Below are 26,909 nucleotides of genomic sequence, written 5' to 3'. Positions count from 1 at the left end.
AACAGCTGGACCTGCGGCATTGAGGGGAACTTCTTGGTGCCTGATTTGCTTGTGGTGGAAGTAGTTTTATGAAGATCTCACAAAGCCCCTAAGCAATTTTGGAAAGAGCCCTACGAGAGGGTAGTGGCTGTTTTTGTGGATATTGCCAATTTAAGGAGAGATAGGATGGAGGTCCTGGTGGCAACATATAGGCTGGGAAGTAAGAGGCTCAAGGGTGTGATCTTAATGATAAATTTTTTTGAAGTTATTCCAGTATCATGCAAAAGACTGAGTGCCTGCAACAAAACACTGTATGAGGGCTTTAGATTAATTGAAAACTGGGGAACAGTTCTGGAGCACACAGAGCCAGTTCAGAAAAGGTATTGCTGCCCTAGGAGAGTAGAGGGAAGGTGGGTAAAAGGCATGAAGCATCTTCCATGCAAGGAGAAATGAATTTGGCCATGGCTCTTCAGCCAGTAGGGAATCAGGAGTGGCCACTTGGAGTTTCCCATAACACAGCTACTCAAATTTAAATAAAAAGAAGCATCCTTTCACACACTGTATATAAAGATGTCCAGATGTAACTGGAGAAAAAATATGGAAATTACAAAAAGCATTTGGCCAAAGATATAGAATAAAAAGTTATCAACCCTTTTTAAACCCAGGCATATGATTTATGGCTCTGACACAGCTGTGGGATAAACTTACACTGTCGAGAGCCATTTATTCCTCTTGTGCTGTGCTAATTCTCCAACCCTCTGCTCCAGCCATTTGTAGGTGGATGTTGGCTAGGCAGACTTTTGGTCTGACCCTGGGCTCTTCTGATGCTTCTTTTTGTATCATGGTTTTTCTTTTAACTTGGTGATCCAAACCATAAAAACGGGGTATTTAAATAACATTCGTGGAGGCTGTCAGGCCTACCTATCAGTAGCCAAATAACCCCATCCCTCTTGCCCTTGGGCATAAGTTTTTCAAGAAAACATGTGGGTTTTGTTCCTGGTGTTTGAGAATCTCATCCAGTACTCGCTGAATAGAATTGGTCCTCAAAACCTAGTAATCAGATTTGGGCTCAGCAAGAGACTGGCACTGAGCTAGAGTGGGGAGGAGTACAGAGATTCATATGATGTTAGGAACACAAAGACATGATATCCCTTAATTTCATATGGAAAATGTGTGGGTCTATAAACCAGCAGTAGGAAGGCAGCAAAGACAGCAAGATAAACAGCACAATTTGTCTGCATCAAGCACTGGATGGTTTTTCTGATAAGCATCCTCTCCCTCATCCCACATTCCCTGGTAAAAACAGGAAAATATTTTCAGTCCTGGCTGCACCTTTTCTGCCTGCTGCTGTCCTCCAGGAACCCTGCAAGTGCTAAAGCAGGGATTAAAGTATCACACGAGTAAAGTTGGATGAGATGTAGCTAATCCATTCTTCAGGTTAACATTTCCCCAGTTTCTTTGCATTGCCTTCGTGTTGTTGTTTTTTTTTTTTTTCTAAATGAGCTGAGCCACAGCAACACATTATTTTTTGCCTCTGTTTCAGATTTTGAACACCTCCAATGTCTCCCAAGCTGTCACTCTGTTTTATGTAGTGAAAAATCAAAGCACAACTCTAAATGGCACTATTTCCAGCAACCTTCTTAATCAGCTGTCAGCTGAGCTGGTGGGTTTCTACCTCACCTACCCACCTCTCACCATTGCTGAATGTAAGTATGTGCTTCCCACCATCAAGATTCGCCAGCACCAGAATTTGGCTTTGTTGTCAAGCTCAGGGATTGTAGGTAGCTTTTCTGCTAACTTTTAAAACTGTATTTTGTTACAAAAAAAAGGTGGGGGGGAGAATTAGATCATTTTTTTCCACCTGGTTCAGTGTTTATTTTGGCTGCTAGCAACACTGGCAAAAAACTAAGGAAAAAACATATATACTCTGTCATTAACAAAACAAATTCCTGTGCTAGGTTACAAACTAAATAAAATTGTAGTTTTGTGAAAAGCAAAGCACAAAACATCCCAAAGTCTTCATTTCAGGAGTGCTTAGCACAGCACTGAATGGGCTTTAGCTTCAGCATAGCCCTTTGCTTCAGGGGAATCCTCAGCCCTGGTTGTTGGGTGGTTGCTCCAGGGCTGGGATCAGGCTGGGAGTGTGTGTTTGGGTAGTGGGGTGAGCTCCACTTGTGCTTCTGTTTTAAAAAGCTGTTGGTGCATTTGCTGAGAACTGCATCCTCAGTTTACATGTGGTCTGAGCACTTGGCCATCAATGGCTTTCTTGTGTTCCGGTTGCTATGAGGGCTCTGAGGCACAGAGAGCTGGAGACAATTGTGTGGGCAGCCCACGTGGTGCATGTGCTCTCTGACTCTGCCTGCTAGTTTCTTTAAAATGATTAAAGGGACAAGACACTTGATTATGGGGATTTCTGTTTAATATGCTTGTTAATGTGATGTGTGAAATTAAGCTTGCTGCAGACCGGAGTTCTGTGTTTGCTGGGAGTGAGAAGAGACAGGCCGGGTACATGCAGAAGCAGACTGTTGGGAAGTGAGCACTGAGGAAAACACAAATTACCTTTTTTTTTTTTTGTCAGTCCATTTTGTTTGCAAACAGCCCAACAGCAGAGAAATTACATGGTGCAGTTCACCAGTGACTTGCAGGATGAGCTTTCTGTGGGATAAGTGGTTTCTCTCTGCTGTGAGGCGGTCAGGAATCACAGCTAACTTAGGTGGCTGTGCAAATCTTTGGGAAAGGAGGTTTGTATGTCCTTCTTGAGGCATTACCTATCAAATTACAATATTTGGAAACAATAGGTGAAACTGCCCTATAAGTTCTTGCACTGTGTTGGTGCACTTTTGAATCTGAGTTTACATCACAGGGTAAGAGACATGTACCATCTTCTAAAACCTTAAACTCTAAGTTTTTCACCACATGATATTACACACTTCCAATCAAACTACACACCCGTAATCCCAGTTCTATCATTCAATTTTGGAAGCCTTCTCCACAGCCTCAGGTCAAATAGAGTGCTCTCCTGGGGGTCAGAATCTGTCAGCACAGAAAATCTAAAATTCTCAGCATCCAGAGTTCCAGCAGTGGGCTTGTGTTTTCATAAAGTCTTTCCACAGGCAAGGGGAGGCAGAGGGAGAGAGGCTGTTGGTAAAGGGTGTGGTCATGGACCTAGAAGGGATGTCCCCCATTCCTCAACAGACAGGCTCCTTTTTGATGGCTGGTGCTCAGGACATGTCTTCATGGGCCATCCAGGAGCACAAGGAGAGAGCTGGAGGAAGTTTTGGTGCTGGCTGTGCTCAGTTCAAGTGTTTGGCCTCCAAAATAGGCCTGTTGCATAGGAGGAGGATTGTGGTGCTTTTCACAAAGGCAATACAAGCACGTTCTTGGTAGTCAGGAGCCGTGCAAGCCACTTGTCACACAGCAAGTCTTGTGTGGTACTGCAGTTGTCTGCTGATCCCCGCACATGATGAACAAACCTGATAAAGTCTTTAGCTAGTGTTTCTTTAACAACTAATGGCTTATATTTCATTTTGGAGCTCTTGGTTGTATTCCCAGTGCAGCAGCTGTACTGCAAACTCATGAACTTAATGCACGCGCAGTGTTTACGGCTCCAGACCGAGAGCGTGTCTGGAAAATGTTTCCTTGAAGAGTGTTTGATGCTTATTCATGTGGCAGTGTAGTTGTCTCAGTTTATCAAACAAATATTGAGGTTGTTCTCCGAGCATGTTATTTCCCAGTAGGCTCCAGTGGCTCCTCCAGAGTGTTTTCAGTCTGTCCTGGAATGCACAGCTCAGGGCACGCTCTGAAATCCTCCTCAAAAGCAGCTACTGTGTGTAATCAAATCCCTTACAATGTTTACTATTCTGAGCCACTTTGGGGTTTAAAAATCAAGGTGACTCAGTAGCAGCCTATCAACGTGCAGAGCATGGATGTTTTCTGAATTAAGTTCCTGGTATTCATCAATTGAACAAACGCTGAGCTGTGGAATGAATTAGCAGCATATTGAGCTTTACAGCCTAGTGCACTTTGGAGATGGAGGAGCTAACAAAAGGCATCACAACAGCAAATATCTGTTTCTCACAGAGGCAGACACATATGGTAGTAATGCCTTAAATGGTGCACAGTGAGAGAGCACCACACTCCAAGGTGTGCTCACAGTTTTGTTAGTCTCGTTTGCAGTCTGTGTGGAGTCTGATCCTGGTATATTTTCATGTTATTTTAGGCTGAAGCTATATTCTGGGCTACATAAGGATTAATCACAGAATCATCATGGAATCTCATCTGGTTTTCTGCAGGGGAGAAAGCAGCAGAGATGTATAAAACACCTATTACCTATCCTTGGTTCTGGGCATTGCTGGGCTTCATCCCAGCCTCTGTCCCAGCCAGTATTTTGGCAACAGGAGATATATGCTCTACTTTGTATGGCAGCGCTTCTTCTGCTTACACTTGGTGTTCTTTCTCAGACAGAAAAGAAATTGTAACCCTGAAAATTATGCTCTAGATCTCCTCTTGGGCCATAGTTCAATTTTATTTACTGTTGTCTGGGTAGCCAGTTTTGGGATGCATAATGTGTAGGATGTTGGAATATTATGACATAATTTAATCTTCTGTTTTTAAAGCTTTGGAGTATCCAAACCTTGATGTCTCGGAATCAACTAGAGACTACTGGGTGATAACAGGTACTTTCTAATGTCCTTCCCTCCTCCAGGCAATAATTTTTAGTGCTCATTTATATCAACACAGCAGTGCAGTAATTTTACACAGAATAAGTGGCTGCCCACTGAACCTGCCTTCAGCTGGGCAGATGCACTTACAGTCACTCTGTGGCATAAGTGATAGATCATCCTGAACAGTGACATCTCCAGCAACCAACACCCAGCTCAGAATTTATAGCACTTTGGTTGAAACAATTCTGAGAGCAGCATTATCTTCCAAGAGTTTTGAGACACAAACAGACCTTTTATTTATTTATTTATTTATTTTTTATACCCTGGGACATGGATTTAAATCTGAAATCAAAAGAGACACATAGACATAACCCAGCAGCAAAGGTGAGGCTGTTACACCAAGGAACTTTGTTATGATTTGCTGACTATCTGGGCACAGGGATTTTTTTGCATCTTTCACTTGAAGGTCTTAGGCTTCAAAACACTAATTTTATTAAGTCATTTCACAGGTGCCACCTTCTCATGCACAATCATTTTGACTTCAGAAATGATAACTGGGCAAGAAAGAGACCCTTTCCCTCAGACATCTTTGAGTGATACCAAAGCCTTTCTAGTTGGTGTGTCTGTACCTGGAATTGTTTAATGCTCAGGAGAGCAAGAGCAAAGGGCTTTGACCTGAAATAGGCTTGGTACCAGTTCCATCTTTTCATAAATTTAAAATAAAACATAAGTTTATGGAAAAGTGATGATCTTCTGAAGGGAGTGGTGCAGCTCTTCCCAGTATGGACCCTGTGAACCTGATACTCCATTTCTTGCCTCTGTGCACTTGCTGTGGTGAATTGTTATTGCTATTACAATGGAAACTCTGTTTTCAAAAAGATCCTGTTGGTCCCAGAAGGCTTTTTTGAAATAGTACAAAAAAACCATACATATGTATGAATTGAATCTGCATGTCTTATCACTTTTTTTGAACTTTAGAATCCAGTGTCTTTTATATCTTGCATTGATTTATACTTCAGATGCCTTCATTTATACTTCAGAAATGTTTATTCAGGTTTCAGTGCTCTCAGACAGGATATTTTGTTTGAGACTGTACAAAATCCAAACTTCAGAGTTCAGAAATCCTCAGGATAGAAACTGGTTAACAGGAGCATCTGGCAATAAGCATAAACCTAGCAGCTCTCAAATAGGCTTGAGCCTGATTTTTACATTGAAGGTCACAGAGTAGCAAACTGAAGGTAAACTGAAGGCCTAAAAAAGGTATTTTGAGATTTTATGAAGCATCATTGATATTATCTGAGATGAGCTGTGCAGGGACTGAAACAGAAGTGTGTTATATCCTCACAGGGAATTACTGAGAGGGGATAACATTGTCCAGGTGTTTAATTTCCAAGTTAGTCTGCACCTCCCTGTCCCAAACTGTCCCACAAACCACGTGTTACTTCACCTGTGGGTGCGCGAAGTGCTGATCTGTGTTTTTTCTGTGTTCCCACAGTCATCCAAGGGGTGGATATTGCTTTGCTGGGGCTGAACAACCAGAGCTTTGCCAGGCTGATGGAGCAGCGCTTGGCCCCGCTGTTCATGATGTCCCACCAGCAGGGAAGGCGCTTCAGACGTGCCACCACCGTGGGCAGCTACACTGTGCAGGTGCTCACTGGGTTAAAAAAAATGCTTGGCTTGCATCTGTCCTGCTTCAGTTCCTGTAAAAGACATGCCTAGCTGAATCTCTAGGCTGAGATTTCCTGTATTTCTCATGGGTATCAATGCAGAATGCCTGGCACTGCTGATGGTGCCTTTTCTGCAGCCAGCCATGTTGGCATGCCTGTCATCCTCGAGAAATCATCATTAGTTAATCAGTGTTCATAAATATTTTCTCTCTGGTTGCTATGAGGATTGGTACAAAGTACATATTTCAGCGTATTCAGCATAATGAAGAGTTCCAAGTTTTTTCTTGATAAAAGTTTCCTAGGTAACTCAAAGCTAGAACCTCTTTTTTTTCTCTTTTTGTTGGAAAAAAATGAAGAAGCAGCCTTTATTTATACAGGGTTAGTCATCAAATCATGTGGCCCCAGATCATGTAATGAAGTAGAGACTTGAGACCTGACTAATTTATTAAGCATCTTTCTCTTGTTTACAGTATTTTTCATTCAGTATTTTGAACTGATCATGTTTTGTTTTCTCACCAATTAAGCCAAATGATGCAGTGGGCAATTAAAATATTTCTTCTTCAGTCTTCAAAAATTAGTTATTTTTTAAAAAATTGTTTTTCAAGAATTGTTTATTGTAAGGTATAAACCCAAGTAATTGCATTTCCCATTTGCTGACACGATTCTTTATATTGTTCCACTGGAAGGATTTAAAAGAAGGAACACATTTTACTTGCCAGAAGTGAGAACCTTTGTAAAATTTTAGTCCATAACATAATGGAGAAGAATCATAAAACTCCTTTTTCTTCTCATCATTAGAAACATTTGACACTTTCTCCACTCTCAGGAACGGTAGAGGTACAATGGAAAAATTCTGCCAGTGTTCTGCAGAATAAAATGGGAAAAGTATGATTCATTTGTTATCAACCTGGACAAAAAAATAATAAGTATGGAAGGAAAATGGGATGCTGTTTTTCAACTGCAATATGCCAGTAAAGTAGAGTTTTCAGTATTAGAACAGATTATAAGAATTCCCCCTTTACAGAGGACTGTAATGTCTAAAAATTTGATCCTTTCCTCTTTGCTGCATGCTTTTCTTAATGTAGGGTTTTACCTTAGGATTACGTTTAATTTTTTTTCAAGAAGAATTTTAGTTATTTTTCTGACTGACTGATTTAATAGCCTGGCCTCTGAAGAGGAGAAGCTCTGATCCTATGAGGATATTTGCATGGAGCTTATGCTTGTAGGTTGTCTTGAAGGAGCTCCCTGTGGACACTGCCTCCAAATAGCTCCTGGCAAGTTTTGCAGTGGTATAACACAAACACAGTTTATTTCTCTTTCTCTGTTTGTTTATTTATTTATTTATTTATTTATTTAATTTAATTTAATTTAATTTAATTTAATTTATTTATTTATTTATTTTATTTCCCTTAAAGATGGTAAAAATTCAACGTATTCCAGGACCCAAGGAGCCAGCTGAACTGACATATTACACTTTATACAACGGGAAGCCTTTGTTGGGCACTGCAGCTGCCAAAATTCTGAGTACAGTTGACTCACAGAGGATGGCCTTGACCCTGGGCTATGTCATCCAAGTTCAAGCTGATCGTAAGAGTCCTTTCAAAAATTCCATACTTTACCATTGCTTTATTCCATGATCTGAACACTGTGGAAAGTCACAATTAATTCTGATGCTGAAAAAACCATGACACCACACACTAATGATGACTGGGGCAAAGTTGCTATTCATGTAACTTGGGCAACAAAGGTAAAATGTGGTGGCTGTTAAGATGTGCCTTGTTTTTGACTTGATGAAAATAGTATAGATTCTTTCTATCTCAAAGGGATTATTATTTTCTTAAATAACAATTTTCACCAAGAAAACTACATGGTTGTTAAAGATATTATTTAGACACAAATCAGAAAAGTGAAGTTGAAAAGAGCTACTTGTGCGTATGGGCAATTTTCAGATTCAAGGTATGATAGTATCCTTCAGAACAATGTGGCCAAAAATACTCCATTCTTGAAAAGTAAAGTATTTTCAAATTTCTCTTTCAAAACCATCATCATTTACTGAGTGATTGTGGACACAGGTTTCTTTAAATGGTTTTTTTTTAGATGTTCCTATATACTTGGCTCATAGTCATAAACCTGTAGTGAAGCTTGGAGTGTTTTTTCATGCAGTTAACATAATGTATAATGTGGACACAGGTTTCTTTAAATGTTTTTTTTTGAGATATTCTTATAGATATTAGATATTTTTTTAGATATTCCTATTTTTTAGATATTCTTATATACTTGTCATAGTCATAAACCTGTGGTGAAGCTAGGAGTGTTTTTTCATGCAGTTAACATAATGCATAATTATGTTTCATGCAGTGTACAAACCCTTGCCTTTTGCTAACTGGATTTCTCCACCTTGCCAAAGTACTTCTTTAGAAGGAATCAAAATTATGTAGTAGACTTCTGCACTGGATCTCCTTACTGGTGAAGCAGCACATAAAATTGTCCCTGGTGCAATTATATCTGCCTGGAGGAGTGGTGGTACTGAAATAATTACGTAAAATTGTGACAGGAAAAGAAGAGACCACTAAAATAAGTAATTTGTGCATCATCCATAAAACATAGGATTGAGTAAGAAGACTGAAATATGATACAATTTCTAGAGAATGCACCATGTACTGTATCTGATCCTTGATCTGATCATGGTCTGCTTCTGACTTTAATTCAACTGAACCTAAGGATCTCCATTCCATCAAATCCAGCATTTAAAGTCCAAGTAATTTTGTTTTCCATGAGAATATTTCTTTAACGTATTTTTTACTATAGAAGATATAGGTATAGCAGTTTCCTAGCTCTTTGTGCAATGATGTGATTTATATTTATGTGGGGATTTTGGCAATTATGGAAGCTACTGCTCATCATCTAACTTTGTATTTCCTTGGTCTGATAAGGCAGCCTCATTCATCTGTAGATTTTCATACCAGCCACGTATGCATAGAACACTGTAAAAATAGAAAAGACCGGAGCTGAAATTGTGACCTGAGGTACCTGAGATTATGAAGGTAGAGTATTTGAAATGCAGGAAGTAATTCCATCTTTATACCTTATTATGGAAAAATCACAATTTCTTTCCTTTTGGATGTGGTTATTTGTAGTCTGCATTGCCACATAAAATACTTTGTGTGGATTTCGTTTTTGCTCATTATAATTTCTGTTCTAGTAGAATGAAAAGTTCTGTCCCAAAATACTGTAAGAAAAGACATGTACCCTCGGGAGCTCATAGCTGGGTTAGATGAGACAGACGAATAATAACACAAAAAAATGGATGTTCCTGTGTTATGAGCCAGAGACTGAGTTACAACAGAATGAAAGGCTTGTTTCAAATTCCACTGAAGTGTTACTGAGTTGAATGAACCATGGGTTGACTTTAGGTCACATTGGAGTCTGGTAACTGAATTAAAGATGCAAATTAGGACTCCTAAATGTCTATCCTATTACCATAAGGTCATCATTTCCTCTACATCCCTTAGAAGGCATAAATATAATTTTTCAACCATTGTTTGCTGCTTCCACAGCAGCAGCCTATAATTAAAGTTTCTGTTATTTGTTAAAATTCAGATTCCGTTTCCTTCCCCACAGCCCTTTCATCCCCAAACTAAATGTCAAAGTCAATAATTACGAATTCTGCAAGTCTGTTGAAAAGTGAACCTTGAAAGTCTCCAACCTGGCCGTCTTGCAGTCTTGTGCTCAAGCCCTGAGCCTAATGGTGCTGTTCCTACATCACCCAACAAACTTCACTGGCTTTGCAAAATGCTGCAAATCTACAAAGAGAACTGGCTCAGGCTCCAGCCAGGCTTTCAGCTGGAGAACTGTAAAGTTCCCAGTGCCTGCTGCAGAAGAAGCTGGTTTGCATTTGAAGTCTGATCCTGAGAGATGCTGAGTGCCTCTGACAGCTCATAGGCTCAATGACATTTGAGAGCGCCGGTCCCCCAGGAAATGGGAACGGCTGCTTTGTGCTGGTGTTCTCACAATTGCCTGCCCACGCCAGCAACCAGTGCCACAGCAAAATAAACAGGGATAGCATGGGGAAGTCCACTAAATATTTCACTACAGCAAAGTTCAGCACTATAAAGAGGTTGTCTGATTGTTTTTCCAGAAAGAAATGAAATGAGAGAACTGGGAAGTGTCACAGGAGGATCTCGTATGTGTGAACAAGTTGAAGGTTCATAACTAAGAGAGATTCATCTGATGAAATGGAGTCTAAAATGTTTTTGCATTGCTGCATTTCTGAAATGTACCCTTTTCCTGGTGCCATCATTGCTATATCTGCAAGTAGCTCTTTTCAACCTCATTATTTCTACTCCTTCAGAAATAATGAATTCTTTTTGACCTTAACTATGATAAATTATTTCTAGAGCACATAAGAAGCATCTTCTTATTGCCTTATTGATATTGATAGTAAATTTTCCAGCTAATTTCATTGTTTTTTAAAAAGCTCTGCCAGTTTACTCCTGCTGAGCCAGTCAGTCTTTGACACCATGTATGGGCTCCATGTGTGTTCTTTTAACACACATGCTATGCTACTTTGCTCTAAACTGGGCTTATGTTTGAAAAATAGTTAAGGATGCATTATTTGCACCTTTTATTTGTTTGTTTATTGTGTGAATGAATCATTGGAGTGATATCTCATATGTTATCCATCTTGACTTTGGAGTGGATATCTGCTTTTGCATATAACCGGGTAGCATAAAACTAAGAAAAGACAGCCCGGGGATTTGTGAATTCAACAAATCAAATCAAATTAAAATTCAACAAAGAGTGTTGCTGATTTTCCTCTTTTTATTCCTACTAAAGTAATATAAGAGGTATTCCCTTGTACTGAAAGCTAGATTACCTAACAGTACTTTTTATACTAATTTCTACATGGAGACAATTGAAGGCTGGAAGCAGCAGGAGCCTTGCCCAGTGAAGCTCACCACTGCTGGTTTGCCTTTTTCTGCAGCTGTGGTGAAGAACCCCCCAAACAACCTGTGGATCATTGCAGCTGTGCTGGCTCCCATCGCGGTGGTCACCGTCATCATCATCATCATCACCGCGGTGCTGTGCAGGAAGAACAAGAATGACTTCAAACCAGACACCATGATGAACCTGCCTCAGAGAGCCAAGGTCAGTGACCCAGCCCCAGATCCAAAGGTCCATTTGCCTGCTGAGGCTGTGGCTCTTGGATAGATGCAGTTGAAGGATGTTTGCAATTGAAAGGATTGGTACTCACAGCTTGGATCGGCACATCTCCTGTAGGACCTCAAAACCCGTGGCCTGAGCTGTTCCTGCCTGCTGAAGGTGGGAATGTCTGAGGTTTGGTAGCAATTCAGACCTGACTCTAACCAAAGTTCTGCTCCCAAATTGCTAGAAGGTCCCCTTCCAGAGTACATTTCCCCTTTCTGGTTTATTTTGAGGCTCCATAAAATCCAGAATAGACATACTTCGATTTTTTTTTCTCCTACTGCTGTTTTTCTTTTAGGTGTTTTGGACTTTCTAATTTATGTATATTGCTGGTCGAGTTCAAGCAATTATGGTTTTCTTCAAGTTACTAATCCATATCAATTACAATATTTTTTTTTCCAAATCAAATGCACTTCCAGTTTGATCCTCTGACAGCAAAAAAAAAAAGTCTCACAATACTGTTTTATCTCCATAGTGAAAAAGTCTGCCCTCTCAATGTTGCTATTCAATGGCTCTTGATCAGGTCCACCCAAAGATAGGAGTTTTTAGCCTTTGTAGGCTGTGTGTAAGTGAGGCTGTTCCTTTGCCCTTTTAGCTGGCTTTGTTCTTCTCTACTGGCATGGGATTGAGATGATGAATGTTTTCTTTGGTTTCTTAATGCTACAGACAGCAGGATTATTGAGATTTCAGCTCTGTTGCTTCTGCTGAAAAATGTAGATTGGAAGAAGAGTTGAAGGAAGGCATGAGGCATTTGACAGCTCTTTTCTCCTTATCTTAGGTTCGTTGCAGATGGGTGCAGCTGGTGCCAGTTGGAAACCAGACATTTGTATCAAAAATGATGCAGAAAGGACATTTTCATTTTGGTTCCAGTGTGCTCATCTATTTATCCATTGTTATCCATCCAGTGTAAAGACTAGATCTGCAAAAGTGCAACACACAATATCACAAACACAGATAGGAATTAATATCACTGCAGTGCTATTAGACACCCCATTAAAGCCCCTAAAATGCAAATTATGCTTTATTAGGGGCTGTTGTCAATGCTATGCACCATTAGATCGGTTTTACGTGTAATCTTTGTCCAGCTGAAGGAAAAAAAAAATGAGATAAACCTTGTACATTGTTTTGAACTGCCCTTCAATATGGGATGCTTACCAGCTGAAGAAAGTGCCTATGTAAAAAAAAAACAAACCAAAACAACCTACTTCTGGTTAAAATTATAGCACAGGAAAAACCTTGAAGTATTTTCATCTTTTAATCCATTGTTTTCATTCCAAAAAGAAATACAAATTTGGATTTTTACTGTTCCTGAGAAATCAGATTTAATCTGTAAGATACACACTCAGGTTAAAGCCTGTTCAGCCAGGTTACATTTGCATCAGCCTTCAATGCATCAGATGGGAGCTGGATCTGCAATTGCTGGAACAAAACAATTGTTACTGAGCTCCCAGCACCCACATCACAGTCCTTTTCCTGCAGGTTTGTTTTCCAGCTTTTCCTGCAGGTTTGTTCTCGCTGCAGAGAACATTTCATGCACCCTCCCAGAGTGCATTCCCCCTTTCCGGTTTATTTTGAGACTCCATAAAATTTAATTTCATTCGTTATCTGAAAAGTGGTGCATTTCTAAATGAAAACTAAATTGCTTTCCATTTAGTTTCACAATGATGGCTCCATCAGAAAGGTTCTGCCAGGTCTAGTTTAGAGTTTATGCTGCTATATGGACTGTGGAAGATAAATCCTGCAGTGGGACTGGGAATGGACTGGTTTGGTCATTCCTGATTTCAGTATCTTTAATTAAAATAAGGCTAAGAAACATATTTTGAGAAGATAAGGAAAGAAGGTAATTTTGAAAAGAAGAGTTTTATTTTTCATTCCAGTGTTAAGGCTAGTGGTAGTTGCTTGAACTGTAATTGCCGTATTTCATGCAGTTTGGGAGTACAAATGAGCACATATCCATGTCACATTTAAACGAGTCTGTTGTATTTCATGGCTGAGGAAAGTGCCCGAGACTGCTGATTAATGCTGACTCTGCTCGAAGTGGAGTCACAGTGGAGTGATGTGTAGTTTAAGCAGCCGTTTTGGTATTTTGCCTCCGTGCATCCGAGACTGGCTGTAGAATCACCGGAGCACTTTTGTGACCCCTTTTGAGCAGCCAGCAAGCCGCGTAGGGCGCAGAGGAGGATCGGACGTGCCGCCTGCCTGCTGGGATGCCAGGTGCGTGTGCTGGCTCCAGCAGCCCTGCTCCAAGGGGACGGGCAGGGCAGAGCAGCTCGGTGCTGCAGTCCGGAGGGAAGGAGGGATGCAGGCTGCGGGTCCTGCCGGAGCGCAGCTGCCACATCCCCGCACCCTGCGGCGGGACAGCGCCCAGGGTAACCACACATTTCCCTTTAAATACCCGTGTGCGGCAGCGGGAGGGAATCAGGGCACGGAGCGGAGCAGCGGGGATGCTGCCGGAGCCTGGGAACGAAGGCGTGACTTGTGTGTTGTGGCAGACTGAAGGGTAAATAAATGAAGTTTGCAGAATGACCTCTCGTGCGCAGCGTAGTTTGCAGGAGCACTCCTGGGAATTGTGGTGCTGTTCTGAATTGCCTCAGCAGTTAGGGACATCTGGATGCAGTTGCAGGGAAAAGGAAGATTGAAAAATACAATTTTTTCCAATTTTCTCTCTAGCTGTAAGATGAAAGAAGTATAAATTCAAATTGGTGAAATTGCGATGGGATTTTATTTTAATGTTTTAATTTAAATGCTGTTTTTATTTTAAGCAACTGTTTTTCCTTTGAGGTTTTGGATGAATGTTAACTTTTGCCTTCCTTACTTTCTAATTCACAGCATGCTTCTTTAAAGTCTAGAATCGCATTTGTCCTGTCTACTAATTTTTTTTTTTTTAGACCATGAAAGAATAAGTTTGCAGGTAAAGAGAGATAAGATCTGTAGTCTAAGACCCACAAGCAAAAGCAAGTGCTGCAGGCCATGGGAAAACAAGCCTTATCAGTTTGATAAAGGGCACAGAAAAAAAGTCAGTCAGACTGTACCTGGGTATACCAATAGAGGGGAGGGGCAGATTTTTCTCTTCTCTTTTCTCTTTTCTTTTCTTTTCTTTTCTTTTCTTTTCTTTTCTTTTCTTTTCTTTTCTTTTCCTCTTTCTCCCCCCCTCTCTTTCTTTCTTTCCCTTCTTTCCTTCCTTTTTTTACATATTTTTTTAACTTTTCTTTTCTTTTCTTTTCTTTTCTTTTCTTTTCTTTTGGGGAGGGGCAGATTTTTCTCTTTTCTTTTCTTTTCTTTTCTTTTCTTTTCTTTTCTTTTCTTTTCTTTTCTTTTCTTTTCTTTTCTTTTCTTTTCTTTTCTTTTCTTTTCTTTTCTTTTCTTTTCTTTTCTTTTCTTTTCCTCTTTCTCCCCCCCTCTCTTTCTTTCTTTCCCTTCTTTCCTTCCTTTTTTTGACATATTTTTTTAACATCTTTAGTGTCTTTTTCATTATCATTACAAGTCCTAGAAACAACTGTATTCAGTCTGCTCTTTGCCAGGCAGTGTAATCTAGTGGTCTCTCTCTGTCCATCTATTATTTCAAAAGCAATATTAGAATCTCAGTCCTTCAGTCTTTGTCAGTATTTTGGATGTATTGGACATCTACATTTGCAGTGCTTCAGCTGTGCCTGGTCGTGATTTAGCCTTGCCAGTTCCCTCCAGGGGTGGCAGAACCATCTGCTCCTGTGGGCTTTTACAGAGCAGGGATCCAAGAACAAATTTTATTTAATGCAATATGTCTGCTGATGAGGATGACTTTCTCAGCTCTCCTTTTATTGCAGTTTGTTACTGGACATGATGGTAAGTAGAACTCTGATGATATAAAATAATCCTTCATTTTCTTCCTGTGGCAGATCTGAGCTGGGACACTGCAGAATTCTTCAGTAATTCTCATGTCCTGCAGTTTCTGGTTTGGTTTGTTTTTTGTTTGGAGAGGTGTTTTTTTTGTATTTTTTTAAATAAGAGATGAAGTTGAAATTATTTGACTCTTTCAAAGGCATGGAGGGAGAAATAACTGATTTAATCACCTCTTCTCTCTTGTTACCTTTTTTCAGAATATCTAGGCGTGTCTTAACTGACACTTAATATTTATAATGAGGTTGAAAAACAATATTTTAATTAACAATATTATTATGTAGGATGTTGTTCAGAATTTCTTCCTAACTGTCCTTCACACAGCTTCTGCTTCCCTTCCTTAATTTGCTGGTGGCTGTTTTGTGATAGCCTGCTTGCTAGGGAGGGGTGATGGTGAATTAGCATTTCTCTGATATATTGCAAGTTCCACGGGGGTGATTTGTGGAGTTGTCTGCTCTCCTTGATCAGCATTAGCCCATTCCTTAATGCACTGAAGCTTCTTATCAGAGGAATGCTGAAGGATGGAAACACATTAGGAACCATTAGCCTCAGTCTGAGCAGGAGTTTGGGAATGCCATGCAGGTCCACACAAAGAAAAAACATTTTTCATGCTTCAAAAAGTGAAAAACAGCCCCATTCTTTTCAGACTGAGATCACCTGTGAAATGTACCAGAATTTAGAGCTGCAGCCCAGATTTAGTAAGGAACACAACAAGAGAAAATGCTTTTCAGTGCTTGTCCTTTTTCTGTGCCAACAGCAATTTTTTTTCTCATGCTGATTTTCTTTTAGAACTAAAATATTCAATGATGACATGACAGGAACCTGGAGCAATCAGTCATGAACTAATTCCAAAGTATGTGTGAGGTTTAAAACCTCCACTTTCTCAGCTATGAAGTGTTTTGTGGTCCTTAGCATTTTGTCAATAGTCTTTTTACTTCAGGAAGAGCAACCTTCCCATTTTTGTTAAGTTAGCTTTATTTAGTGTAACAAGAACACATTTTCCAAAGGTGGTCATGAATTTCTTTGAGAGATTTATTTTTCATAATTTTTTCTTCCCAACAGATAATGCAAGTTGGTTTTGTTGTTGCTGTTGGGGTTTTTTTCTTTTTCTTTTTTTTTTCCCATTCTCTTTTCCTTCCAACTGAAAATGCAGTTTGGAAAGTCAAGTTTTGTCGAAATGTTTAATTTTTCCATTGAGAGAACCCACCTTTCCTTGGCTCCTTTGCCTAGAAGGCATGTGTTAGTTCTGCTGGGCAGGAACTGCCTTGCTGGAAGGCTCTGGTGAAATGCCACTTCCCAAGAGAAACAAGTGAAGTCAGAAATATCCTTCCCAGTAGGCAACTGGCAAGCCAGGGGAAATCTAATTTCACTGATCTGAAAAAGATTATTTTCTGGAAAATGTTGCCCATGAAACTTTCTGATGTGTGCCTTTTTTATTTTGGCTTGACTGGGAATAAATTACTCCCCCCCTCTTTGGAAGCACAAGGGTTTTGTCAAAGAAAGTTTCTGTAGGGTTTTTTTTTTTTTTACTCGTAATTTTTTCTTCCACTGTTCTCCCACTGTCTGTCAAAGTAATTTCTGGGGGTGTTACAGCAGGGTAAGAAAGGTTAGCCAAGGTCAATTTTATACTAACTAATCATGTTTAAAATGTGTGGAATGGAGATCTCATCAGAAAATTGGTTTCCTGTTGGATATTCACATTGTAATTGATGTATTTTTACCTGTCACTTATGTAATTAAAAAAGTTAAGGAGTAGTGAAAAATTTTACATTGAATTTGAAAATTTATATTAAATCTAATACACGCTGGAAATTTCTGTTATTTCCCCTGGTTTTTTTTTTTTTTTTTTGCAGCCAGTACAAGGCTTTGACTATGCCAAGCAACACTTGGGCCAGCAGGGAGCAGAGGATGAGGTTTTACCTGTGACTCAGGAGACTGTGATCCTTCCACTTCCAGTCAGAGATGCTCCTGCCTCCCAGGAGAGGGAAACGACCCAGGATGGGAGCACCATCAAAACTGCCAAATCCAACGAAACCAGGAAAAGGTATGGGCTGGCAGCTGGTGCCTTTCCACACAGGGCTTAAATAGGATATGTGCTGCTGGTTGCTGAAAGGTTTGGCACTGTGTGTGGCAGGTGGCTCCTCTCCATGATGTATCCTTGGTGTGACCCTGGTCTGTGCTGGGTGTGTAAGGTTGCTGTAAAATTTGAGATAAAACCAAGTGAAGTCTTACTGAGGAGGTGAAGTGCGTGTTGGTGCTCCATAAGAAATGAGCCCAAATGACATATGTAACATGAGCACTGGTAATTTCTCAAGGAACCAAAAGACAGGTCCTCAGCCACTGTAAATTGCTGTCACTCCACTGGCAGGCTCTGCCACTTCAGAATTGGCTCCCATGCCTTTACCAGTAGAAGGGGAAACCCCAAACACCTACTAAATTATGGAAGACCTCTAGATCCAAAGCATCTACAGCAGGACAAAACTTGAGAAGTGTAAGAATAGCCTAGATAATGTCAGTGTCTAGGGTGAAGTGTCCCAGGTTTGCACTCTCTTCATATGAAGTCTCCAGGCTTGTAGGATCATGGCTTCAAGATCCCCAGGGAGCTATATGGCTCCTCTTCTCTGCTGCAGGGTCCAACACCCCCCTAACTCAACTTTATCTACCTTATTTTAAAGTCTTCCACTGGTGGGATGATCACAACCTCCTCCAGCAATCTGTTCTCTCCTGCCTTTCCTGTTTGGAAGTTTTACCTCATGTCTGCCCTTACCCATCAACAGAATAGCTGAATATCCTTGTCTCGGTCCTTGCAGGCGAGGAAAACAGATTATCCCTTTATCCCAGATGTTTTGCATGCTTTGAAGCCAGTTTTTCCTTGATCCACTCTCCTTGGCATTAAATGAGAGTGGAGCTGAGGATGGATACTGAAGGGAAGAGAGGAAAACAAACCTGTTAGGCAAACAGCCTGAATAGAGGTAACTGTTGTGTGGCTCACTGGCATTCCACGGGCCTGGCCTCTTGAAGGGATTTGATAACATACAAGAAAAGCAGCTGACTAATGCAGAGAAATTCTAGAGAAAACCAAGCCTTCCCAGCTGAGTCACCTCATCTTGTCCAATGTTTCCCACTCTGGAATAATGGGAAAGCTTGGAATAGTCAGCACAGTGTTGCTGCACACTGTGACAGGGACATGCTGGAAGGGGAAGGTCTCAGCCAGCATGGTGTGGGGCTGGAGGACAGCAGGGGTGGGTAGGTAATCCCTAGTGGTCATCAGCTGAGGTTTTCCTGGCAGAAAAACAGAGAGAAGTATCCTGGTTCATCATATTCCTTTGGCTGTGCAGTAAATCGCCTGGAATGTGGGAAGAGCTATCTGCAGGGTGTACCAGCAGAGAGGTGCAAGCCAGCTGCAATTGGTTGTAAACTGTTATTCTGTCATTTAATGCCAGTGAGGTGTTGTTCAGGCTCCAAGTCATTGCAGTATGAGGGTTAGGTCTATGTGGACCAAACAGCACCTGTCCTTTTCAAAGCCTTCCATGCTTTGAAGAAATGACAACTGGAAGATGACCATGACACCCACAGCGGTTGCTGGTGCTGGGCAGGTCAAGTCTTTGCAGGAATTGTATTTTGAAATGTTTTGAAGCCTCTCCAAAGCCATATGTAAATACATACACACACACAAAAAGTAAACCAACCCTGTTAATTAATCCTCTAACCAAAGTGATTAAACACTTCACTCAGTCCTTTGAGTGAGTGCAGAAAGCCCCTGCTTAATCTGCACCAGTTTAAACAAATGCTGATAAGCAAACTTGATCCAAGAAAGTTATTCTCATTATAAAATGTGCTGAACCTTGGTGCCCTTCTAAGCAAATAACTAAGAGTTAAGTTTTCCCTCCTTCAGGGTGATTACTGGAGTAAGAAAGAACATGTAGAATTTCAGTATTTTTGATTCCCAGGAGCTGTGTCTGGAAATGGAATTTAATGGTTGCTGAAGATGAAGAAATATTTCTTGCCCTTTTTATGTATTTGCTCTTTCATTCAGGGTACTTTACAGCCTGGAAAGGTCAATTCAAACCAGACAGCCATGAAGTGGCTGGTAACTGATCAAAGTATCTTTGCTATCACCACTGAAAGAAACTTCTCAGTTAATAATATGAGGACCACTTAAAAAGGATGAATATTTGGATTAGAGTCACCACAGAGATCATTGTGCAAGCTATCCATGCTCACTTCTTTTCTGTGTTCCCAAGTTGAGCAGATTTTCTTCAGGTGTTGGTCTGTCCCTGGATGGATCTTTTTTACTGGGCTGGGATTATCCATTTAGCAGTGACAGACAGGTTTATAGGGAAGAATCTTGCTTCTCAAGAATACTTATTTTCAATAGAATTTCCAAAAGAAACCCTTAGGCTGGACTGAGTGGGGTTGCATGCTGAATTCTCCTAGAGTCCTGTAGCTGGAAAGAGCCTGTCTCCATTTATACATATTTCCACTTAGGCTGCCTTCAAAAGGGAATCCTCAAGAATTGCTTTTCTCATATTTGTCCCTTGCTCTTCTGACCACAGTAAATGCTTTCTACTTACACCGGGCAGGGTGGCCAGACCTGGAGGTAAATGAATGTTTCAAGCTGATGATACAGTATTGGCAATGATTTACAGGATGGTTTTGACATTTGTTTTGTTTTAGTACCATTTTCTGGTTATAAAACCATTGTGACAGCAATAGAATTTGATTTGATTCTTTTCCTCTGTAAATGGAAGCCTCTGTGCCTAGGCCCATTTTTTTCCTCTAATGTAACCTCTTTACATCACCCTGTCACTGCCCATGACAACTCAGTGGTAGATTGCAGATAGATTTGTGAATAACTACACAGGTTCTGTGGAGAGTTTTCATTCCCTTTGTGGCAGTTTCACATGTAAAAAAACCAAAGTGACTGTGTCTGGATGCAGACTAGCACCAAATGTGCTATTATCTACTAGTGGCCTGCTTTTGCCAACTTGTGCATTAGGATTTGAGTGACTTGTCCACCCTAAAAAGCAGAGGAGCTGTTGTGGGACCTCACTCACTCGCTGCTAGTTTCTGTCCCTGCTCCTTGCTGGGACTGAATGCACAGTGGTTCTGCCCTGCCCTCCCTCCTCACCCTGGGCAGGGACAGTTTCAGGGCAAGGATATGCAATGGCTGATTAAAACAAGCCTTTTCTTAGGGGTTTCAGCCAATGAGGGTGCTGGTTAAACCATGGTATGTGCCAAAAGGAGAAATTTCTTATCTTGTGTGTGCATATGTGCAAAGTGAGTTAGTGTACTTTGCGCTGTGGCTGACAACAGCTGACTGTAAATGCAGGCTGAATAATAAAAGAATCGATTTAGCCATGCATCCTAAAACAAAGGTCTACTTCATTTGTCTGGATTAACGACCCTGACCTGACAACGGGACTTTTTGTCCTCGGTGGTGGCACTTTACTCATTGTGGGGCTTATGCATGAGGAGCAGTTGCGTTCCAGGCCACCAAGATGCCCATCAGCCCTGAACTAATTGGGAAAGTCGTGCTCACCTCCCATCACTGTGCTCCTACCTTTACCGTGTTGCTGTGTGCTGTTTCTATTCTGTCTCCTTTCGGTACCAAATCAGAGCTGAAAACTCAGTGATGCAAACCGCGCGAATGAAATAACCTTGAAACGAGGTTGAGGAGGGAGAACTCACGTCCTGCCTTGTTGCTATGGTTACTTGCAGCCGCTCCCCGAGCCAGAACGGCTCCATCCTCAGCAATGGGTCGGGAAAGCCCAGCTCCGGCCGGAGCTCCCTGCAGAAAGTGATGGCACCGCAGAAAGCGGCAAAAGACGAGGGCAGGAAAAGGAACGGTGAGAAGGGTTCGTTGTGCTCACTCCCACTGCCGCACCCACGCAGGCGCCAGCTGAAAACAATTTCTTGTACCCTCAGCAGTCCCTGGGCATTGTGTGTGTGGCTCATTTGTTGGGTTTTCTCCTTCCTCTTTACTGCTTTAACTGTTTCTCCAGATCCCATGAAACATCGTGGTGTTTGCTCTTTGCAAGTTTTCTTGCTTTTTTTGTTTCCCCCCCCCCCTTTTTTTTTCTTGGAATACCAGTAAGCTAATGAGGACATGATGCTTCCTAGTAGCATTTACAGCTTTTTTCTTGTTTTGTTTTGTAGTTCCCTAAGATATTAATTTTTTCTGCTGCTGCTGCTAAGCTGGCCCAGATCTGATGAAGATGAATTAATTAGATAAAAATTAATTTGAGAAAGTGTGAAACATCCGGTGCTTTGTCTTTCCTCACATCCTTGGCACACCTGTTTGTCATTAACATTTACTGCCAGCTTTTCCTGAATGCACCTGGGATGTCACACTGGATGTTTCTTACAAGACCTTAGTTGATGGTGGTGACCTAGTGCCTCAAGATGGATCAGTGATGATCCATGATGGATGAGAGAAACCCAATCCTTTTTCTTCCTTGCTTTTCTTCTCTTTGCTTATTTTTCCTGAGTTATAGCTTTGTTCCCATAGCTGTGTTTTCCTTATGAATAGAAAACTGGCTAACAGGTTCTAAGTTTCAAAGGGGTTAATTATTTTGTCGCTGTATGAAGTGTAGCTCATTTTACAAGACAACAACATTTGTGTTTCCCACAGTTAAAAGCTGTAATTTATGATGTCTTTTTTCTTACCCACCCAGGAAAGCCAATATTCAAACCAATGCTAAGTGCTATTTACATGGGTGGACAAAATATTTTAGTGAAGGTATTTTGTGTTTTGTTAGGTTTTACATCTTCAAAGAAAATTGGTAAGAACTCAGTTTTGTTTGTTTGTTTTTAAGAATTGACTAGCACCTAACATCCTTTCTTCTGATCTGGGCTGTAGTGCATTTCTAGAACATACACATGCTACCTAAATAAACCTCTGAATGTAATGGAAGGAAATAGGGACCCTTCAGTTTAAATCGTAATTTCATTAAAATTTAGGGGAAAAAATGAAGGAGAAAAAATTTAGGAGAAACCTGTGCATGAGACACCTCATCTGCCCTCCTGGCAGAGACTTCAGCTCCTGGTAGAACTCTCTTCACTCTACTGCCATGGCACTAAAAAGGGTCACCTGGCAGAGATATGAAAGGGAATAAATACCTTGCTCCCTGGTAAAGAGAGGAGAACTTTTTAGCTCTAGGCATATCTTTTAATGTATGTTTAGGAGAGTTTCCTTAAACAACTCTTTCAGAGCAGCTTCTGAGAAAGGAGTACGTGGTCACGGCAGATGAAATGACCTCCCCTTGTCAGAATTAATGGAGTTCAGTTTGGAGCTGTGTGATCCCAAATGCCTATTGAAATTGAAATTAAAATCCAAAGCCTCAAGGCGCCCATTACTTCTCATCACAGAGCCTGCCCTTGGTTCCCCTGTGCTGTGATTATGAACATCACTGTCAGCTCGGACGCTTTGTGCTTTCTGCAGGGTTTTACCTTGACCCAGAGTGTTCAGCAGTCACAGAAGGTGGTGTCTGTTCCTCCTTCCAGTTTCAGAAGGAAGCTGCTTTTCTCCCAGCTGTTTGCCTGAGCCTGCTCCAGCTCTCCAGCCTGGCTGGTGGCTCTCACACAAATGTTGGCGCAGGCAGCAGCAGATTTTCTTCTCTAAGAAGCAGCATCTTCAAGCTGGAATGAATCCCTTGATGGTCACATGTTGGATTTGGGGACTCCAAGCCAGAATGGCTCATTAGTTGCCATAGTTACAGACCAATTTTAGATTCTATTTCTTGCTGACATTTAGTTGCAGGGAGGAATGACAGCACTGGATGTTACCTCAGTATTTAAATTCTATATGGCTTGTATCAAGATTGACTCCACATGGAGTGTGTCAGGGCTGTGAGTGAACAATGTGAAACCAGCACGGACTGACAGGCTTTGCTTCAGGACTTGATGCTTTGCAGGATCAGGAGAACTCTTCAGCTGAGCATTATTTCTACAGAGAACACAAAATAACTACTTGACTCAAACAGTGATAAGATTTTGTAAGATAATGGCATGTTTTTTTCTTGAATAACACTGATTATTATATTAATAGGAAGTTTTCTTTCTAAAAGTTAATGAGTTCTACATTCATTTACTTTAGGTACTTAAAGAAACCCTAAGCATTTTTTAAAAAGTGCCTAGTTATGTATGTTAGAGGACTGTAATACGAATGAATCAGCCAACAGAGGTAGTGGCAGTTTCTGAGATGGGTTTGTGAGAGAATGTGGAAGAGAAGAACAGGATATTAGCTGTTCTGCCCATCATTTATCAGGCCAAACATTCAGGGAGAAGCAAATGGCTGAACCCACTCAGACCTAGGGAGCTAAAGCAGCCCACAGTGCAACCTTTCCTTTCAGCAGCTCCTCACTAAATGAAGCCAATGAAATTGATGTAGGCTGGTTTTCAACCTTTAAGTGCTTGATCTTGCAACCTTCCCATTAACACCTTTGGAAGAGTGTGAGTGTTTATTTCTTTTTTTGGAGAAAACCAAAAGTTTTGATTTGCTATCAATCCTTAATGAAGCATATGACTCCCCAGCTTTTGGTGAAGCTGAGTTAAGAACTTGTGTAGTTGAGCTCAGGACCACCACAGGTGGAGATGTACAAGCAGCATTCCCCAAGAGTCAAACTTCTTTGTGTAAGAAACCTTCCCCAGTTGCACCAATTTCTGATTTTTCAATCATTTGGACAATGTCTTTGAAAACAGAACATTTCAGAAGTCATTCAGTCAAGAGCCTAACTCCTTTTTAAGATACCAGTGTCTAAGACTATAATTTCTTTTGTCAAGGCAAGAGCTGTCTACAGGAGCAAAGTAGCAGGGAAAAAATTTGTCTGTGTTATTGGTTTAGCTAAAATCAAACGGATTTTTGGACATAACTCAGCCAAGCTATGTTACATTGCCTCCTTTATTCTACAGAAGTGTGGGCCACTAGTTTTCACTCTGTCTGATGTGGTAGCTCAGCATCAGAGCCTATTTTTCTGAATTTCTGAGCAGTTGTCTATGGTGACTCAAAATAAAGGGAAATATGGCAACAGCAACGTTGTCTGCTGGCAGCTTGGACTCAGAGTTAACTGGGGGAGCTGGTGGATCCCAACAAACACCCAGCACCCTTCTTCTGCCTTTTTTTTTGTGCTGAGTGAAGTACAAATCAGAATGGAAAGGGCTTCTTCCAGAGGTTCATGGCCAGCTGGGACAGATCTCTGGAGGTAAGATCCAGTCAGAAAAGAGCCCTGCTTTGGAGCAGCTGTGCAGATTTGGAGTGAGATAATTCCTCTTCATGATGCCTGTGTCTTTGAAAGGCTGAGAAATCAGAGTGCTGGGAAGAATTTGTGATGTGGAGAAAGGAGCCTACTCTTTTCATCCTCCATTCCCCAGTCCTGAAGCATTATTTTCATTTGCCCCCAGATGGGTGTTAATTGGGGATTTCATCTGACTCTTCACCTCCTCACAGCAAACTCCTAGGCTTTTTGGAGTAATTTACTTCATTTAACTAGAGGGGGTAAAAAGAATAAGCAAAGAATAAACAAAATCCACCTGTTCAGCTGAAATCCTGTGCATTGGCACCAGTTGCTATTGAACCTCCCAGAAGCTTTACACATTGATTCCCTTTTCTCCCAAGATTTCAGCTTGTGTCATACAGACTAATTCTTCCCCTTACTGTTTCCATTTCTTCCACTGCCCTTGTTTTTGTTGTTTATTTTCTTTAAATAGTGAGAGCACTGTGACCCGGCTAGCATCCTGCTCGTGACTGTGAACCCTTTTTTTCTTTGGACTTACTCAATATAATTTCTTTTTCTTTTTTTTTTTGACCCTTTTTGGTTGTTGTTTTCATGGCAAGAAAATACTGCATGCTGTGTTGCTAAGGTGCCTGTTGCAACAGATCTCTGAGGGATCTGGGATCTGCAGGTGGTCACACAGTTAAGTATTTCTTCATTCATGTTTGCCTTCCCCTCTGGATGACTTTGGCTCTGCCACTAATGGAGTCTGACAGGAGTTTTCATCCAAGCAGCAGTGTAAAGAGCATGTAGATAGATGTTCATGCCATCAGAACCAGTGGCAGTCTGGATGGCTGGGATTTTTCACTGATATGTCAGCACTGAAGAAGACAAATGTACAGTTTTATTGTGCAAACAGAAAACCATTTTTGCAAAAGTTTTTAAAACTCCTGCGGCACTATTTCCTTGAAGAAGCTTCTGTTGTAGGCTCTCATGTCTTCCCTGTCTTTGTGTGTTCACCATCCTTGTCAGTGAAATAATTTTCTTTTAATTAGTGAATGTACCTACTTATTACAGAAGTCTCAGCCAAGAAAAGGGGCTGGTGGATTCACTGGAAGCATTATGAAATTTATGGTCTTTTTTTGAAAGACTTTGATGTTTAGAAAGTTGAGGCAGATGTGGTTGGAGAAGACATAACCAGAGAGAGAGAGAGAGATCCCTGCTTATAAGAACAGGAAACCTTCACAAAAAGGGAACCAAACAAGCAGCTAAGGGACAAATACTCACCCTGTGTACACAGTTTCATTGGAAACCTGCAAATACCACTTTGGAGATCTCAAATGACCTGCTCAGTTGGCTCCTGCTTCAGGATCCCAGACAAAGCCAGGACTGCAACACTTCAGGCACATCACCAAGCATTTAGCAGAATTTGCACCCAAGGAAATACTGTCCAGGAGGAATCATGAGCTGCTTCCATTAGTCTGTAAGCTGTCTGCTTCTGAAAATACAATATTTGTGCTGTTTGTGGGAGGTTTAGCATTGCAGTGTCTCAGAGCTGGGTGTAATTGTGGAAGGGTGTGTGTGTACACAAATGTGTTTTCTGTTACACTGCAATATCTTACAGACAGGTATTTCTGTCCAGATAGGTTCAGATGCTAATGTTGGGAAAGTTGTATTTTACTTATAGGCCTATAAACTCCTTCAGAAACAGATTTTTTTTTTAATTGCTTAAAGCTTCTCTTTGTGTCTTTCTGGAGATAGTTATCTGACCAATGGAATAACTTGGATGATATGGAAAAAAGTCTATTTTTTTTCTTTATATAGAGATTTTCTCTAAAATGAAAATTAGTTCCCCATTATTAAATCATATTCAGGAGTCAGGATTTCTGTTTGAAATATTGATACCTGGGGTTTTTCCTAAGGAGCTTGTTTAGATAGGTAACACTGCTTGCTCTTTGTCAAACTGCAGGTATATTCTGTAGGTATGGTTACAATGTTTGCCTTTTCTTCATCTAAAATAAATCTTCAAAAATACTTCATTGAGTGATTTAAGAAAAGGCAGAGCATGTCCATCTTCTTGCAGGTGTTTCCCAAGTTATGGCTTTATGTGTTTTTCTCTATTGATGTCATTCTTTTTCTGAGGGTTTCCAAAATCTTTCTGAGCAGGACAGCACAAATCTTTTTTTCAGGTGTTTGGCTGGAAGGTTACCTGATTCACAGGCAATTTAAATGCCCTTAATTTTATTTTTTTTTAAGTGCAAGTATTTCAATCTTTTTTTTTTTTTTCATTTCGGCATATTTTGATG

At 40.8% G+C, this 26,909-nt stretch overlaps 1 protein-coding gene across 1 annotated transcript in view; it reads left to right on the top strand.

The window, feature by feature from the left end:
• Positions 1–26,909, top strand: part of KIAA1549L (KIAA1549 like) — a 78,423-nt gene that overhangs the window by 10,511 nt on the left and 41,003 nt on the right. The window contains exons 6-12 of the mRNA XM_031063204.1: positions 1,523–1,685; positions 4,596–4,655; positions 6,139–6,290; positions 7,726–7,897; positions 11,295–11,458; positions 17,245–17,435; positions 21,113–21,240. Of these exons, the coding sequence (XP_030919064.1) occupies positions 1,523–1,685; positions 4,596–4,655; positions 6,139–6,290; positions 7,726–7,897; positions 11,295–11,458; positions 17,245–17,435; positions 21,113–21,240 (1,030 nt within the window). The remainder of the gene's footprint in view (positions 1–1,522; positions 1,686–4,595; positions 4,656–6,138; positions 6,291–7,725; positions 7,898–11,294; positions 11,459–17,244; positions 17,436–21,112; positions 21,241–26,909) is intronic.

Source organism: Geospiza fortis, unplaced genomic scaffold (genome assembly GCF_000277835.1).
Source record: "Geospiza fortis unplaced genomic scaffold, GeoFor_1.0 scaffold196, whole genome shotgun sequence".
In the NCBI taxonomy this organism is placed as follows: domain Eukaryota; kingdom Metazoa; phylum Chordata; class Aves; order Passeriformes; family Thraupidae; genus Geospiza; species Geospiza fortis.
Note: the sequence above shows the minus strand (reverse complement) of the source record. Positions and strands in the feature narration are given on the sequence as shown.